Source organism: Pavona decussata, unplaced genomic scaffold, assembly GCF_977016875.1.
Source record: "Pavona decussata unplaced genomic scaffold, jaPavDecu1.1 SCAFFOLD_356, whole genome shotgun sequence".
Taxonomy (NCBI): domain Eukaryota; kingdom Metazoa; phylum Cnidaria; class Anthozoa; order Scleractinia; family Agariciidae; genus Pavona; species Pavona decussata.
The window spans coordinates 103,259-121,988 of record NW_028145737.1 but is presented as its reverse complement, the minus strand read 5'-3'; the positions used below and the strand labels follow the sequence as shown (position 1 = coordinate 121,988).

The window sequence follows — 18,730 nt, the reverse complement described above, 5'->3', positions numbered from 1 at the left end:
TCAATTTCAGCAGTGCCATCATCTCTCGGGGATTAGCCGGCCGTTTTTGCACTGACATTGCAGGCGTTAGTCTATCCGTGGGTATTTGAAGGTCTGACGGTTTGCGCCTCATAATACCGTCTATTCAGTTCACCAACAAAGCGAATAAATTTTTGATTAACGGACAACTTCGTCTGAGAAGGAAATAATTGAGATGGTATATATGCAAAACGAATGGCCATTACCACAATACTGAGAAATAAGACTTATCCGAGGCTTAATTTTGTTTGAATAAGCTTTTATTGGAAGAATAAGCTTTTTTCGCCAAGAAGCGAAAAAAACCTACATAATTTGCACCGTGGTGCATTTGACCAACTCCAGTTTGTCCCACCTGAAGGCGGTGTTCAGGAAGTCTCAGACTGAACCGGATAAACTTTTCATCGGCGGATGGTAAACTTGTGTTCTAGGTATGATTTAAATACTAGTAGGTGTGATAAACATTTATTCGTGTTTGTATGTTTATGTAAGCGATGAAACTCTTATTTACAACTAATGAATGTCAATTGTGTCCGTCAATGGTATTGTTATTATTACATGCAGTTAATGTCTGTGCAAATGTACGTAATGCTATAAGTCATTTCTTTATAAACCAATAAAAAAATTTTAAAAATGCTATTATTATAAACGACGATCATTTTAGATCCGTCATGAACATGACCGATTACAGCCGGCAACCTGTTCCCAAAAATATCTAAAACGGTAACAAAGTTTGATGCTGCTTGCTGAGATAAAAACACAAGTTAAGCGTTCAAGCGTTAAGTCCTCTCAAGTGTAATCCACCTTACCCCACCCCCTTCTCCTCGGGTTGTGATTTTGGTTTTGTGGATAGGTTATGTTCTTTGCTGTGGAAAATAACTTTATTGATATTTGATTTGTAAGAATGCCAGCTATCTGCTTTAAAACTTCGTTAAATAAGGTGGTTTTAACCGATGGTTAAAAACTACGAATGGATAAAGGATTTTTGGGTACTATTTCATTTTGCTTTTTTTATAAATTTTATGCCTCTCTTTGACCCGAGTTGTCCCTCTCCAGGCACTTACGTATACATAAGTTTTCAAAATCCCCAAAAAATTAAACAAAGATTGTATTTCCTACTTTCCGCGGTACCTCCCCGCGCATTTTAGCCATTATTATTAGTTTTACACCTACGACATACACGCTTCAGACACAAACACAAACAAAGGAAAGAAGAAAAAAGTAGTAATAGTGAGGAAAAGGAAAGAAGATGGCCAGGAGGTCTAAAGAAAACTATGAATCTTGTCTCAATTAGCTCAGTTTCTTCACGAAATAAATGATCTAATTTCAAATTAAAATAATCACGTCGGATACTAAGGCGTCGTCCACACGTATCCGGAAATTTGTGAAAACGCAAATTTTTTTTTACGAATACGGCTTGCGTCCACACGTATCCAGCGTATTTTCCGGCCGTATCCGGTAATTTTTGAAAACGCTCTCCAGAGTGGAAATTTTTTTATCCGATACGAATACGTATACGTGTGGACGGTCGTATCCGGAAATTTTTGAATACGCTTTCGTCATTCTCTTGGATCCAGTCTTCACGGCGAGCATTATAAACAAACATGGCGTACAGCAAGCCGGGTTGTAGCTTCTTTGTTAGTTGCTCTGATTTCTAGTTTGATATCATACGTTCAAATAAATGCAGCTGTGATAAATTTACACAACCAATACGCTAGAGATCGACAGGATGTTTTGAGATTGTTATTCTGGACGCGACCAGGAAGGACAGGCGCATAGTGGGACAATTTTATCAATGGCACAACGATCGAAGAAGAATGGAGAGAGAATTTTAGAACTGGGCTCTAGAGCAAATCAGAAAATTTCCGGGTACAATCGGATACGTGTGGACGGCTGAAAACGATTCGAATACGCTGCGTGTGGACGCGAAAATTTTCGCATCCGCAAAAAAACATTTGCGGAAAAAAAATTTTCCGGATACGTGTGGACATGGCCTAAAACAGTTCTAATCATTTATTTTTTTTTTATTTTCGATTTCTGTGTAGTTTAGACAAGCACAAGATAATTAATGTAATCTTCTGGGCCCGGTTGTTCGAAAGCCGATTAACGCTAAGCCAGAATTAAAAATAAACCGAGGTTTTCAACTCGCCCGTGAAACATGCTTTTGGAAGCTTATTTTAAGCTAATGGCAAAGGAAAGTCTGAGTTAAAACTGAGGGACAAGAATATTTTGGAAAAATCGCTGTTGATTAGTAATTAAACTCGAGTTATAGTTCACATTAACACAGGATTAGCTTAATCGGACTTTGAACAACTGGGTCCTGTAGTTTAAGGACATTAATGTATCACCCACTAGAAAAAACCTACCCATTTGAGGTTCTTGGAACAAATACTAGTGGAGTACGAATAGAATTGCAATGGGTTTTGCGCTGCATATGTAAACTAGTTGTTATTCCTTATAGTGTATATGACAGAATTGTTTTTTCTTTATCAAATGATTATGTTGTCTAGTATGAAAATAGAAAACAAATTCCTTATCAATCATTCTTCCGCACGTTTGAGGCGTTTACAAGAATCAGCTTTCACTTCTGGTTGGCTACAATACAACGCAAGACGGGAGAGTGGGATAGTAGTGTTGTGACGTCAATACAGAAACGCTTAGTCTTGCAGTTTCTTTATTCCTCAGTTGTTTCATTATGTGTATTTAATATTCCCATTCAAAATTTCGTCCACACAGTTTTCTTCCTCGGCACACAAAAAACAACTGAGGAATATTCCTGTAATGACGTTACAGCCCTACTATCCCCAGTCTACCGTCTTGCGCGGTTTTGTACCCAACCGGATGTGAAATTTGACACTTTTACACTCCTTAAACGCGGAAATGAACAAATGATCAGGAAGTTTGGTTTTCATTCGAGAACAACTTGAAGATTTGATCAAGCAAATTAAAAAATCTGTCATATACACTTTAAGCTCTGAAAACATTCCTGAATCAACGCATCAACGTTAAACTACAAATATTAAGCCATTGTGGATAACGTTCCATTTCATAGCGACTACATTAATGGAAGAACGGTGAAAAATTAGATGGTTTTATTCAGCCATTATTGATGGCAGTAATAACGTAACATTTTCCCGATATAGTGAGTTTTTTCTCTTGTTTTTCTACTTGTCAAAGGTCACTGATCGGACGATATCCGGTTGCGCTGAAGCAAAGCTGATAATTTGAATTTCACGGAAGATGGTGAAATCTTGTACTTGTTGATTCTCATGCGCTAAACACGGTTCCTTTTTTACAATTCTTCCATTTAAATTTCGCTGTTTCGCTCCTTACTATGGAGCAATCGAAGGATACGTCTGTACTTCTTAAAGTAGTGAATTATCCCCGAGCTTCAGAAAAGATATCGGACGGCAATTCGGAATTGCGGCGACGTACCATCAAACAAGCTGAGAAATCTGAGTACGTTTGTAAGGGTGAGGAAGCGCGCCTCGAACTGCATGGAAAAGGATTAAAAGAAAAATTATCTCAACTCTCCCTCACCGAAAACGAAATGCTTCTAGTTCGTCTGCAACGCAGGCTACCAGCGGAAAAGAGCGGTCAACGCGCAGGGGAACAACGTCACAGACAACCAAAGGTAAGTTCAGAACAATGATACAATAATTTAGATTGAATACTATTTAAACGTATCCTTAATATTTATGAAAATACTCCGGATTAGTACATAGAAATCGATTTCATGTGGAATTTAAAAGAATTTGTTTCTAAGTTTTTAAGTTACAGCTAAGAAGGATCCACTTTTCGAAAATAAATCGCTATCCATTCTCCAACGTTATTTTCACACTAGGGTGGAATCTTCAAACGCTGCGTGTTATTGGTTGTACGCTGGGTGTGCGTGGAGATTATCTCGATTGAACAGATTGCAGTCATGAACGACCATGAACCGATCGCTAAGGTAGCGAGGCGCGCATCCAGTCAAATTTAAATGCCAAAACAGCGTCACGGACGGAAATCATTGTTTAATCGCAAACTAACGCACTTCTTTCAGTTATAATGTGATTGTGTTTGCGATGATGTGCGATTTGAATTGTTAGTGCAACCAACTTGATAGATGATATTAGTAACTTGATCATTGATCGAACTCAAAGGCGAATTCTGAGGGGTTTATATCCCTAAGATATAACCATAACTTTCGTTTGAAAATATTTGATACTGAACATAAATTTAGAAGCAACGAACCATGCAATTTTAATGTAACAAGTAGAAATGGAACAGCCCTTGTAAAGAGCTCAGTGTTGTGTTGGGCACTCGCTTGGTTAAAGACTAGAGGTAACAAGACTCTTAGTTACATTTTTGTGTTTTCTTTACTTGGCTTTCTAAACTGATAGTGGCCACAGCTGCTCCTCTACAGCTGCATCTCGCTAACACAACTGAGACACAACTGTTCACAACTGCATTAAACAGGCAACAACTAACAATTCAACTCAAAAGTGAACTACATATAACCTTTGAGCCTATGAGCTCGAATGTTCGAAGTATGATACTCTGATTTTGCAGAAATGTTTCGGTTAACTGACCGTGTGAACTTTCAGTATTCCGTCTACTACTCAGCTAGGAAAACCCAAATAAACCTACACAACCACGCAGTTAAATAACAGGTATCCTATGAAAACCGGACCAAGGTCGGCAAGAAACTAGACAAAATATGTACAGTGCACTTGTAATGCGCTATTTTAATTACTGTAGTCCCGTGTATGGGGCAATATTGGGAAGGGTTTATCTGACTAACTCCAAAAGCTACAGAATAGAGCTGCTAGAATTGTTACTTTTTCTTGTTTTGACAACCGTTCAAGTGATCTGTTGGATGTTCTTGTCTGGGAAAAGCTAGAATTGCAAAGACTAAACCTGCTGGTTGTTGTTATGTATAAAGTTCATAATAATCTTTCCCCACCGTACTTGTGTCGAATTTTATTTTTACTAATGTTTCAAGTGTACATTCCTACAATATCCCCAGACCAAGAACCGAGTCTGCAAAAGGAAGACTACACTATGGAACAGGATCCCTTTAGAGATTAGGGAGCGACCCAATTTAAAAAATTTTCATTTTTCATTCAATGGGAAAGATTTTTTTGTGACCATTTTAATCAGTGAAAATTAACTTTAAAGTTTTATTGTATTTATCCTTCAAGTTAGGTAGTTAGGTATGTATTGCAATGTATGGTACAAACAATAACGATTGATTGATTGGTTGGTTGATTGATTGATTGATTGATTGATTGATTGATTGATTGATTGATTAATTGATTGATAACTATATTTGCCAAGTTTGTCTATTTCGCCGAGGGCTATTGTTAAACGACCCAAACAATCATTCAACTAGAGGGCAACTCTTAATAACAGTGCTATGAAATTGAATTATAATTCCAAGCGAACGCATCCAGAATTTAATGTTTTCTTGATTGGAACCGGAAACTAGAAATCGAAGGAAGTCGTTATTGCTACGAGTTCGTAGGCCGTAAGAGAACTTTCCATCTTTAACAGAGAGCTCCGCGAGTGGGCAAAAATAAACGAAATTCTGTGCTATAATTGGCTATCTGTTGCCCGTTCACTCAAAAGTACACAACCAATGCATCACTTGCAAGGTTTTCTTCGATTTTCTTGTGGTTATGGGGAAAATGCTCCCTAATACATGCCGACACCTCTCAACATTTGCCGCCTGAAGGAAACGAGAGGGATATAAAGTCATTTTGGTGCAGCGTGTAGATTTTGTTTTTGCTACAATGAAAGTACCGTCGAATCGGTGACTTGTTATAGATCTGTATGTGTTAAGTTATCTGACCTTGTTATAACGAGGTGGTGTGGGGGCTGTTTGGAAGATGCCATTCATAAAAAAAATTTGACGTCAGGGTGCTCACCAAAAGTTGCATATACTGAGTCAGGTCTATCTAATATTGCAGCCAGAGTACATATTGCTAGGTTTTGTACTGCTGTAACTCATCCATATTCGCACAGGGTTGTTAAGAATTCTACAGCTACACCTACACTTGATCGCACTGGATTATCTTGTCTCTGAGAATATAAATTTTAATTAAAAGCCATTTTCTGATGTGTCCAATCTATTGTTTCTGAGATAACTGACGCCAGGATTGCAAGATCATAACGTTGGTCGCGTTTTCAGAAAACCTTCTGTTCTTGTTAGGTCACCGCATAAATGACAGGCTAACAGGTTCACCTTTTTCCTAGTGGGTGTCGCTGATGACACCCCGAAAGTGGTAATAGCCTTTTGCTGGTTTAATCAACAGTAGGCACCAGGTTTGGTAGGTTTGCCTATAAACGAACTAGCAAAATTTCAATGTACCTTTTTTGCTTGACTCTTCACTAGAAATCTCCCAATCAGGCTAAAAGGAGGGAATGCAGAAAAAAAAAATGTTTTTCCAGTGGTCTATTTATTAAGACGAGATGTAAACAAGTCAATGATTGGGCGATCAAATCTTAAATTAAAAAATTAAATTAAATTTATAAATTAGTATAGCTCATAATTCAATGACGAGGTGATCAAATGCGCTTTACAGTATGGGGACACTCTTCAGATCGAATTGGAATTTGGAAATGTTTGGTTTTTGAGGAGAGGGGAAAACCGGAGTACCAGGAGAAAAACCAGTTAGAGGAAGGACGAGAACCAACAACAAACTCAAACCACATTGCGGCGGTAGAGCGACATGTTTTTGGTATATCGGAAATGTTTGAATTCTGTATCTGCTACAGTATTCTCATATCCTGGTAATTGTGTCACTAACAAGATATTGTATTCAAAGCATTGATCCATATTTGTGTGATGACCCAACTACAGTCACGAGATTTTGTTTCACCCATATTGTTAATATAACGATAAGCTGTAGTGTTTGCACATTGGATACGAACGTCCAAGTTTGCACATTCCCCTCATAAGGCCTTCAGGATCAAACGTACCGCTAATAACTCCACAGTACTAATGTGTTGGGATGATTTCTCTGGCGTCCATCTTACCCTTTTCTTTGGTCTCCCGTGCAACCTCCCAACTATGGGTTGAGGCGGGTCTGTTTGGATGTGAAACTCAGGTTGACCTTGTAATATAAGTCTGCAAGCAAAGTCCCCAGCCACCAGTGAAGCTCTTCCCTAGCTCTTGGAGAGGCTCATAGAAGTCCCAAATTGCCCTTGTTTTCCCTCAGACAATTAGTTTTATTTATTTCTCTTAAAATTTCGGTAGTAAAAAGGGCCATACTCAATCCTCGAGAGGCTTAAGACACTATCAGCCCTAGGCCTTTTACTTCAACGAGATTTTGAATTATGCATAGCTTTAGACAAGCATTTTCTCAGTTTGTATTTTCGTTTCTCGGAGTCGGCTGAACATTTATTGTAATAGAATTTCTTAAGTACGAAACCCCATCGTTATATAATGAAGATAAGTGACCTTTGCGTCATTAGCACTCTAAGCATGTGTCTTAAAAGCTTAATACTAATTTGCGGCAAAAACAAAAACATCACAAAAAGGAAAAAACGAAAAAAAAAAGTGGCCAATATGTATATCCAGCCACGTGATCAAACCGCATGTAATCAAAAGTAGTATCTTGTAAATCATGCGTACTTTCCGGAGCTTATCTAGAGCTTATCTAGAGAGAGAGAGAGAGAGAGAGAGAGAGAGAGAGAGAGAGAGAGAGAGAGAGAGAGAGAGAGAGAGAGAGAGAGAGAGAGAGAGAGAGAGAGAGAGAGAGAGAGAGAGAGAGAGAGAGAGAGAGAGAGAGAGACAGAGAGAGACAGAGAGAGAGAGAGAGAGAGAGAGAGAGAGAGAGAGAGAGAGAGAGAGAGAGAGAGAGAGAGAGAGAGAGAGAGAGAGAGAGAGAGAGAGAGAGAGAGAGAGAGAGAGAGAGAGACTGTGTGTGTAGACACCGACGGCACTCGCTGGATTGATTTGGCCTGCAAATGCGTGCGCAGACCCCATGAAGTCTACAGTGTTTTTCTTTTGTCTACCGATACTGCGCAGATTAGATAAGGGGTACACTTCGTTCCTCTTACCACATGGTAATTCATTCATCGTACCCAGAAAGTATCTTCTTTCAGTTTTCTGAACTGTGAGAGATGTGGTCAGGGGCGCGGTATTAGGCTGTATCAGTAGCAGAAAACAATACCAGAATCATCGAAGTTGAAAAATTTCTTTATTTGCAGGATGGTCATTTTAAGAATGATTGTCGCAAAGGTCCGGAGAAACAAGAAGGAGCTAAAAGAGCTAAAAGAGAATCAGAAGCTGGAGGTAAATATCTAAATGTTGAAAATTGAAGTCACACAAGTGGCATATCTGCATGAGCCGTAAATTTACGACCTTCAGCTTTCTTGATACGAGAAAAATGCGCCTTTTATAAACGGCACAAGACCCCTAGCGCCTCTATAGGCGAATCATTGTTTACACTTTTTGCCTCATTAACATACGCTTATAACTATCTGATGACAATAATAAAATGAAAACTCTGAATATTGAAAGGGCTTAACAGTTTCATTTTTCATAAAATTTGAGCCCAATACATTGAATGGTTTCGGAGAATTTCTCCTCTTAAAATTCGAAATTTTACGGAGATTGTATGGCTCATTAACTTTTTTGCGACCCAGCAATTTCGCAGTTTTTTATGGCTGATATTTCCTTCAATATTGCTTGCAAAGAGCTGAAAATTGCACAAATTGCTCAACTTAATGAGCTCTTTCAACTTTTGCATTTAGTTTATATATACGGCCACGGCTTCTATGAGTTAAGTCGTATGCTAATGAGGAAAAATGTAAACAATGACGTTAGCAAGGATTTGATTATTTTCTGTGGAAAACGTGCATTGCTGGTGAAAAACGTCACTGTTTGAACCCACTCGAGCATCCATTTGTGAGAGAGTGTCTATGCCTTCCATGTCGACTAGCTCGACTCTCAAATTATCCCTAGAAAGTTCATTGACAATATCGCAAAATACGCAGTAATTAATCAAGCATATATACAATGTCATCTAGCGTACGATCGAGCAAACATTTCTAACGGGGGGGGGGGGGGGAGATGGGGATATTTCAGTTATTGTAGCCTTTGCTTATTTCTTTCAAGTTCGCCAGCCCCGACGTTAGGATCAGTCTGCCGTCTGTAGTTTGAAGTTAATTTGGCCGTATAAAACTTGTTGGCCATGACTCCATGAGAAATCTCAACAAGATTAAACCTCGTTGCCAGGGTCCCCCGCCCCGTGTTTCTGGCTTATTGAGTTTTCCTTGAGTTGTTAAAGGCCGCAGGTCTAGAGGGTGATAATCAGGCCCTAGTTGTTCAAATAAATGGATACATAAGATGAATCACTATTCATCAGGGAAGATGCATTCGTCACAGTGCATTTTATCCTCAAAATAGTGGCTTTTCCATTGGATAATGTTACCGGCCGCTCTTTGAAGAACCATTGTAAAAAATAGTAGCTGCAATATCATTTGTGACTAAGTGAATGACTATCGCATTTAGTCCGTTTTTTCATTCGCAATCTCATTGTTGTAGTACTACTGTAATTACTAATTTCATTTCTTTTGTTGACAAGGTATGAAGCATAACAGGGGTGTCAAAGGAGCGTGTTCATGGAAGCAACTGAAAAAGAAAGAAGCAGCTTATAGTCGTGCACAATCAAAGGGCAAAGAAGGAAAGAACACTGACCAATTGTTGCACCAACAGCTGAATACAAAAGTCAGCAACGCAAGAAGAAAGGCAAAGCTTCAAACGAAAACAAAAGAATCGCCCTCACAGAAGACGAGACGACAACAAAACTTGGTTCGCAATATTGGCGGACTACCAAATGAAGGGAAGGTTTGCTTAAAAGAACCATTGAAAGATAACAAAGGCGAAGATTTTTTGCGAAAACCCTCGGGAAGCAAGAAAGAAGAGATTGCTGGACAAGAAAAGGAACTGCAAGAGTTGGAGGAACAATTGACTGACTTGCAAAAACAACTAGAAGAAAAGTGCATTCAAGAAATGGCTTTAAAGGAGCAGGTAAATGTGGACCGACAACGTATCACTGACCTGCAGGGTGAGTTGAGAGCCAACGAACAAGAAATGAGTACAATGTCAGAAAAACTGAGTTACACGCGAGGTCAAATCCTTGAGAAGGACGGAAATATGGCAACTTTACAGAAGGAGATAGCTACAAGAAAGCAACAACTTACTGATCTGCAAAACTCAGTTGAGCGCAAAGGAAGAAGAAATAAGAATGACAAGAGAACAATCGACTAATTTTTCCAGACAAGGGGAAATATTGCAAAGGAAGCAGCAACGGGTCCGCGATCTCCAAAACAAGTTAAGAACAAACGAGCAACAAATAAGAGCGATGGAACTGGAAATTAATGACTTGCGCGAACAGTTAGAAGAAAAAGACGCAACTTTACCAGAGGAAATAGAAACAGGACGTCAACAAGTCATTGATCTGCAAAGCGAGCTGCGGAGTAAGGACGAAGAAATAAGAAAAGGGGAACAACAATTGACTGACTTGCGCGAAAAGTTAGAAGAAAAAGACGCAAACCTGGTGACTGCACAAGGAGAGGCTAGGGCAGAACACCAACGAGTCACTGATCTACAAAGACAGTTGACAACAAACGAGCAAGAAATGAGAACGATGGAACAGCAAATGATTGAGTTGCGCGAACAGTTAGAAGAAAAAGACGCAACTTTACAAGAGGAAATAGAAACAGGACGACGACAAGTCATTGATCTGCAAAGCGAGCTGCGGAGTAAGGACGAAGAAATAAGAAAAGGGGAACAACAATTGACTGACTTGCGCGAAAAGTTAGAAGAAAAAGACGCAAACCTGGTCACTGCACAAGGAGAGGCTAGGGCAGAACACCAACGAGTCACTGATCTACAAAGACAGTTGACAACAAACGAGCAGGAAATGAGAGCGATGGAACAGCAAATGATTGAGTTCCGCGAACAGTTAGAAGAAAAAGACGCTTTACAAGAGGAAATAGAAACAGGACGACGACAAGTCATTGATCTGCAAAGCGAGCTGCGGAGTAAGGATGAAGAAATAAGAAAAGGGGAACAACAATTGACTGACTTGCGCGAACAGTTAGAAGAAAAAGACGCAAGCCTGGTGACTGCACAAGGAGAGGCTAGGGCCGAACACCAACGAGTCGCTGATCTACGAAGACAGTTGATAACAAACGAGCAAGAAATGAGAACGGTGGAACAGCAAATGATTGAGTTGCGCGAACAATTAGGAGAAAAGGACACAAACGTGGCGACTTTACAAAGAATGTTAAGAGCAGAACAGCAACGTGTCAGCCGTCTGCAAGATCAGTTGACAATAAACGAGCGACAAATGACAATCATGGAACAACGTCTAACCGACTTGCGAGAGGAAGGGGAACATCACCGGTTAAGAGTGGAAGAGCAACACGTACTTCGCCTGCCAGGAGCGAACGACGAAGAAGAAAATTCAGCAAATAATTCGGTCAGCTCAGCTGACTGGATCATAGACCGGAGCGAAATTGAAATTGGTGGAAAACAACTTGGACAAGGAGGGTGGGGGAGTGTTGTTGAAGGGAAATATCAACGCTGTGCTGTAGCCGTGAAGCAACTTTATGAATCTATTCTCTCGCCTTGTAATAGAAATAAATTCTTAAGAGAAATGAACATGGCTTCAAGATGCCGCCATCCTTGCTTATTGCAATTCATTAGAGCAACAAATGATGAGGGAAACCCTTTGCTTGTCACCGAGCTCATGGAAACAAGTTTACGAGCGTTGATAGACGAACGGCATCTCACCGATACAGAAGTCTCCGTTATCTGTCTAGATGTAGCTCTAGCACTGAATTACTTGCACAAGGAGAAACCGAGGAAACCTTCCATCATTCACCGTGACATAAGCAGCGCTAATGTGTTGCTATGGCGACAGAAGGACCAATGGAGAGGCAAAGTATCAGATTACGGTACTGTGAATTTCACACAGCACTCTAAAACGATTGCTCCTGGGGCCGCTATTTACAGCGCACCGGAAGCACTTTCTATAAAACAAACAGCTAAGGTTAGTCCCGACGTCATTGGAATTAATTACGTTTACAGAGGCAGTAATTAGTAAGAGTAGAGTTTTGACCATTAATCTTTCTTTGGTGATGCTTTGATACTCATCCTTGAGCCAACACAAAAAGTCCTCAAAATTTTTTGACATATTAATACGTGTATATTGAAATATTTTTACATATTATACGTATTCTATTGGTAATATCAGAACTGGATCCCGAATGGTTGAGATCAGGTTAAAGTGAGTCTGAAATAACAGGTTCAAGGAGTTGGATCTAGATTGAGTAAAATTTCGTTAAATGTTTGGAAGCGTCGTCTTAAGACGCTCATAACTGACTGTGATCATGAAAATTTCCGCCATTAGCATTACTTAGTTATTTTTTAGACCGTGTTGCAAGATCGTACGGTCGTTGCCTCTAAGATGTTTGTTGAACCGGCCATTGTAGCTGGTTATGACTCTACCACCGAGGCAATAACACAGTTCCTTTATAAGCCATCCTTTAATATCCCGTCTTCTCCTCAGTCAGCGGCGTCGATAGAAGATCATCAGAAGTAACAATCAACGCTCAATCTGATTGAGGCAGCTTGCAGCTGATAAGAATGTTTCATTTATTCTAAGAAGTCAAATCTATCTAAGACTTATTCTGGGACTCCTGCCCCTTCCCTCCCGTCCCCAACTCGATATTGTATCGTTGCAACAATCGGTAAGGGGCAAGGGGAGGGAAATAATATTATAAGGTACGAGAAAGTGATTGGCTTTGCCAAGTATCTTTCCGGCATGATTGTAGTCGCATATGGAAGATTATTCCACCTTTGGTGAAATATAATGTCCCTAATTTGGGCGATAAGTCTTGGATAATGGTTGCCGTTGATATTTCAGATTGATGTCTTCAGCTTTGGAGTCCTTCTCTGTGAAATGTGCATCCGGGAACTGCCAGATTCTGAAAGGCGCGAAGAACAAGTTGCACGTATAACGAGCCACCTGTTTCAAAGTCTAGCGCGACGTTGCCTTGAAAGAGACCCTAATCTGAGACCAAACATGGAGGAAATTATTGATGACCTTGAGCAGTTTAACAGCGCGTCATGATTGCTATTGTGTGGAAAGGAGACAGTATGTTTGACCATCACTATCAGTCCAAGATACAATTTTGTTAGAATTTTCTCTGTTGATACAAGAATGGTAATTTTGTTTTGCAAAATGTGATCCTCCATACAAGGGACATTCCGCTAAAATAAGAAGAAAACTATTTAAGGAAATCTAGTCAACTGTCCGGGAGATATTATATGACTCTAAAAGGTTAGTTGTGAAGTACCGAGTAGTTACACACCAACCGCGAAAGGAAGTGGCATTTTTAGGACTTCCAAACACTGCAAATTTGTAGAAATGAATTTTGTTAAGAATCAGAACAATAGCCTATTTTGATTAGTTTTGATTTCATATTTTTTTTACCTTAGTTACAATCTTGCAAATACATGTAAATACATGTAACTGGCGCTAAGCGCGGGAAAACGCTTGCGGCGAGAAATTAACACGATTGGTTCCCATTGGTTGAGAAAGTGGTGCGAGCGCTTTGAACCAATCACAGAGTGTAGTAATGCAAACCAAAGCAAACGCAAAATTACTTTCGAAACTCAATTGAAAACCGCTTTATAGCTCCGCCAGTATTTCATTAATTAGTCCATGGTGTAGCAGATACCAATTTGGCCGACCCATCAGATGTTTGATTTATAATTAATTCTTCAGTTAATTCTTATTGTTATCATCCCTCCCGGGCACACCCTCAGGGATTTGATTTGCCTTTTATTATACTTGACGTTTTCTTTCCCATCACGGAACTTTTTTCACCCAATAAAATTAAACATAAACGCTTGGTTCTGTAAGAAAGTAAAAAATATTTATTTCTTTATTTTGGTATCACAAAAATAATTATTAATTACACTGAACTTCCCCTTTAAAGTGCAACATAAGTATCACCTTTCTGGATTCTGTGGATATCGAAGAGTTTTCTAGGCAAAGCAGGTGCCAACTCCAAGGAGTTGGAGTGTTCGACACCATTCAGTATCAACCTATTTCAATCACCTCGGCACGAGAAGTTATTTCAACTTTGTCCCCTCTCTGCTTCCCTCGGAAAAATAACGCTCGAAAAATGTTTTACTGTTGGGTGAAAAAGGCCAACTTCAAGTGTTCCAAAAAGAAGAGTGGTAACATAGGGACTGCGCAGGGGGAGTGGCTGGGGGGGATGGTTTTGCCCCCCCCCCCCCCCACCCACTTTTGTGCTGTCAAAAATAACAATAAACTAAAGTAGCAAAAACTTTTCAGAAGAAATCTAATTAGTTCGTAACGGACAAAAATTACAATGGCCATAAGCGAAGTCGACGAACTGGCAGACACAACGAGTAACCAACATATCCTGCGACGAAGCAAGACTATTACAGGCAGATACACTTTAAAAATGATCTATTGACTTCATGGTCAACGCTATTGAGTAGCGTTTTGATCAACCAAACTTTGCTGCATATGCAAAGATGGAGTCTCTTTTATTTAAGGCTCCCAACTCGTAGGGCAACTCCAGAGAGCTACAGTTTATTGAAATATCTTACGCCGATGATATCGATGTTGGAATGTTAACTGCCCAGCTAAAAGTTTTGAAAGTACTTCTTAAGGAAGGTGATTTTTTGTGTTTTGACGACATCGTAGTTAAAATCAAAGAGTTACCTATCCCAGAAAGAAAAATGATAAACGAAGTTATTTTCAGTGTGCAAACTTTTATTGGTATTAAAATCCGGCAACAAGTACATCTGGTGAAAGATTGTTTTCCACTACCTGAAGATTGAAACTCCGGCATGGACTTCACTCAACAATGACACAAGAGCGATTTAGCAGCCCGAAAATATTAAACAGTCATAAGGAAAGAGCAGACAGACTTTCTCTAGTCAGATAGTTCTAACGAATTTGCCGACCATAACGTGATAACAGAAAGAGATTACTGAGTGGCTGCTTCAATCTACCTACATATGTAGAGGGTGGGGGAATTTACACTTTTTGAAGCCCTAACCGGTGAAGCATTTGACTGTCAACCTAGTGGAGAACTTGATCAACATTCTTTATAAAAGTCAATGCCTGGGGGTTTGCCCCTCCCCTCTCCCCCCCGGGGGGGGGGGGGCGTTCTTAGATTTGACGGATACATGAGGTAGTTTACAAGTTTACACAATAATTTTGATAATGCATCGTAAACGGTTGTTGTCTTATTTGTGGCAAAGGCTTGTTTTAGTCTCGGAATGCCACTCGATTAAGTTCTTCCTACTGTTCAGGACCGTTTCCGAAAAATATCCATTTCAAGTCCTTGAAAAATGACACATGCGTGGGATGAACCAAGAACTGACGTCACGAGGAATTCAAAGAACTTTATGAATTAGGCGAGCTTTGCCCTAGGCACCAGAGGTTTCCCCCAATTTCCTTCCCTCACTTCTGTGAATCGCCGCGAGGAGAAACCAGCTTTAATGTGCACCACTGCGGACCACTGCGGGGATTCTTCGCAGCCTGTCCCCGGGTCTCCCCGGCCTGATACCCGCGCTCGTTCCCAAGCTCCTTCCCAGGAAAAAGTTCAACATGGCCTCAAACGAGAACCAGCTTCCTGACACTGAAACACAAAAGAGAGAGATAACAGAACTCATGAAAAAGCCATTACGTAAAGGTGACAGCTGGTAAGTTTGAGAGGACTACTTTTGATGACATCTCACTGATAGTTTAATTTTGACGTATGTGGAAATTCGAAGTCTCTATATAGTTCTATCGTCTCTCTATAACTTGTTCAAGACTTACATAATTATACAATGCAGCAAGAAACTCGGCTTTAATTTATTGAAGTTACTGCAGAATACCCTGTGATATCAAGCTATATCCCTAAGAAAGCTGGATACGTAGATGTGCAGTCACTCTTAGATCGCACTTAACAACACTGAAATAGACATTTTAAGGCCGTGTCAAGAGGACTGGCTTCGCGGCTTCGCAGCCCTAGCTTGTTTGGCTGAAGTGGCTGAGCGGCTACACGGCTTAACAGTGAGCAGGACCACCCCTTCCCTCTGTGATCTTTTTAGGTTGATTGAAGTGGCTACACAGCTATGCAGTAGGACTGTGTAGCTTTGTAGCCAGTACCTTGTAGGTGTTTAAAAGAGTACTGGCTGGGTATTCTCCATCTAGCCTATTTATTGTCTGATTAGTACCACAAATGTTTTAGGAATTTAGGTACCTGTAAAGTGATTTTGTTCTCATCATTTAATGAACCTTTAATTTGATGCCTGGATCAGTGGCATAAGAAATATAACTCCTTACTTTTTGTCATGGCCACTAAGTGAAACCCAAGGATAGAACAAAAAAATTATTTAACCTCAGTGCTTAAGTTTTGCATCAGCAAGTTTTCATTGCAATCATGACCATACAACTCCCTACACAGAAATATGCTATAGTTATATTAAGTCTGAAAATGTTGAGTTGATACACTTATTAACAATTAGACGGCGAGCTCGAGGTTTCTATTGGCTGATAGTTGGCGAGGGGCGAACCGAGAGCGAGCCGTCTAATTTTTTTAGCATACCTCAGTGATCGATCTATCAAGCACAAAAATCTTTTTATTTCATTAATTTTGATATATTTGTGCAATGATGCATGCTAAATCGCGCGCGCTCTGACAAACTGCCGTCTATCGATCGATAGATGGCGGTTTGTCAGAGCACGCGCGATTTAGCATGTATCATTGCAAATATATCAAAATTAATGAAATTTAATGAACCTTTAATTTGATGCCTCGATCAGTGGCATAAGAAATATAATTCCTTACTTTTTGTCATGGCCACTAAGTGAAACCCAAGGATAAAACAAAAAAATTATTTAACCTCAGTGCTTAAGTTTTGCATCAGCAAGTTTTCATTGCAATCATGACCATACAACTCCCTACACAGAAATATGCTATAGTTATATTTAGTCTGAAAATGTTGAGTTGATACACTTATTAACAATTAGACGGCGAGCTCGAGGTTTCTATTGGCTGATAGTTGGCGAGGGGCGAACCGAGAGCGAGCCGTCTAATTGTTTTAGCATACCTCAGTGATCGATCTATCAAGCACAAAAATCTTTTTATTTCATTAATTTTGATATATTTGTGCAATGATGCATGCTAAATCGCGCACGCTCTGACAAACTGCCGTCTATCGATCGATAGATGGCGGTTTGTCAGAGCACGCGCGATTTAGCATGTATCATTGCACAAATATATCAAAATTAATGAAATTTAATGAACCTTTAATTTGATGCCTCGATCAGTGGCATAAGAAATATAATTCCTTACTTTTTGTCATGGCCAATAAGTGAAACCCAAGGATAGAACAAAAAAAATATTTAACCTCAGTGCTCAATGCAATCATGACCATACAACTCCCTACACAGAAATATGCTATAGTTATATTAAGTCTGAAAATGTTGAGTTGATACACTTATCTTAATTAGCTTACACAGAAGAAGTGCAGCCAGACTGTCTCTCGTCTATTAGCATACCTCAGTGACCGACTATTGCGTAACGTGCAATCTGATTGGCTAGTCACAGGTGCCGTCTATCGATCGATCTATCGATCGATAGACCGCAGTTTGTCAGAGCGCGCGCGATTTAGCATGCATCATTGCACAAATATATCAAAATTAATGAAATAAAAAGATTTTTTTGCTTGATTGATCGATCACTGAGGTGTGCTAAAACAATTAGATGGCTCGCTCTCGGTTTCTATCGCCTTTGATAGTTGGCTCAAGGCTTCGCCCCTCGCCAACTATCAGCCGATAGAAACCTCGAGCTCACCATCTAATTGTTAAATAGTCTATTTTAAGGCTAGTGAAGAGTCTTCTTAGTGATGATTTTGGGTCAAATGTTTTTTTGGTGCAAAAGTGCCAAGCGATTAAGCAGCGATTCTTTGCATTCAAAGTTTTTCTTGAGGTTTTTGGTTCAAACCCTTCCTTTTTCCTTTCTTTTTTTTCTACTTCCTCTCTGGTAGGGGTGTAGAATGGTCCTTGAAAAATAATGGATCTTTGCAAATTTTACGCGTCTGTCTGGAAATCTCAGTGTCTTGAACTAGAGTCTCAGAATCTTGAGTCTGTAAGAAATAAAGTGTGTCTTGGAATCTTGTATTTTGAAATTTGAGTCTTGGAGTCTCACTCGTAAGCCAAGCGAAATATTATTTTGGTCTAAACGAACCACCATAAAACATCAACAACAAGAATGTGACAACAAATAACCACAATAAACGGGTCAACATTGCTTTCGCTACTGTAGAAAACATATGGTTTGCATCAATTCTCCTGATAAATTGCTGTTTAATGCCTGCCGGGTTGTCTAGGATACAATAAATTAAGCTATAAATCTGGCTATATAAGTGAAGCTAAATGAGCGTGTGACCTTCCAAACTATAACAGGTGTGGTGTTACTTCAAAAGTAACTAGCCTGGCTCTGATAATTAAGAAGATGCATTGTAACTTTAATATGAAACCAGTTGGTTCCAAATGATCAAGAAATAATTTCTAGTATGATCGAGACACAAAGTGCTGTAAAAGTCTTGCACTCGCATTTATTTCTAGAACACGACAACTTACGCTTGGATTTTTGAATCATGGTGTCTCAGGCC

At 39.7% G+C, this 18,730-nt stretch overlaps 2 protein-coding genes across 2 annotated transcripts in view; both read left to right on the top strand.

Moving 5' to 3' along the window:
• Positions 1 to 3,280: 3,280 nt before the first annotated feature.
• Positions 3,281 to 14,208, top strand: LOC146452986 (uncharacterized). The gene is made up of 5 exons (XM_085097161.1): positions 3,281 to 3,649; positions 8,215 to 8,299; positions 9,594 to 10,189; positions 10,230 to 12,068; positions 12,945 to 14,208. Exons 1-5 carry the CDS (start codon positions 3,350 to 3,352, stop codon positions 13,149 to 13,151), a joined length of 3,027 nt encoding a protein of 1,008 aa, XP_084953287.1. The 5' UTR covers positions 3,281 to 3,349; the 3' UTR covers positions 13,152 to 14,208.
• A 234-nt stretch (positions 14,209 to 14,442) lies between these two features.
• The window catches only part of LOC146452985 (uncharacterized), a 30,638-nt gene continuing 26,350 nt past the window's right edge, over positions 14,443 to 18,730 (top strand). Inside the window, exon 1 of the mRNA XM_085097162.1 lies at positions 14,443 to 15,769. Within this exon, the coding sequence (XP_084953288.1) occupies positions 15,675 to 15,769 (95 nt within the window). The 5' untranslated portion in view covers positions 14,443 to 15,674. The remainder of the gene's footprint in view (positions 15,770 to 18,730) is intronic.

Excerpts from the sequence above, each read along its gene's own strand:
- LOC146452986 (XM_085097161.1), top strand. The coding sequence starts at position 3,350 with ATGGAGCAATCGAAGGATACGTCTGTACTTCTTAAAGTAGTGAATTAT. Across the intron at positions 3,650-8,214 it reads AACGTCACAGACAACCAAAG|GATGGTCATTTTAAGAATGA; the intron begins GTAAGTTCAGAA and ends CTTTATTTGCAG. Across the intron at positions 8,300-9,593 it reads AAGAGAATCAGAAGCTGGAG|GTATGAAGCATAACAGGGGT; the intron begins GTAAATATCTAA and ends TTTGTTGACAAG.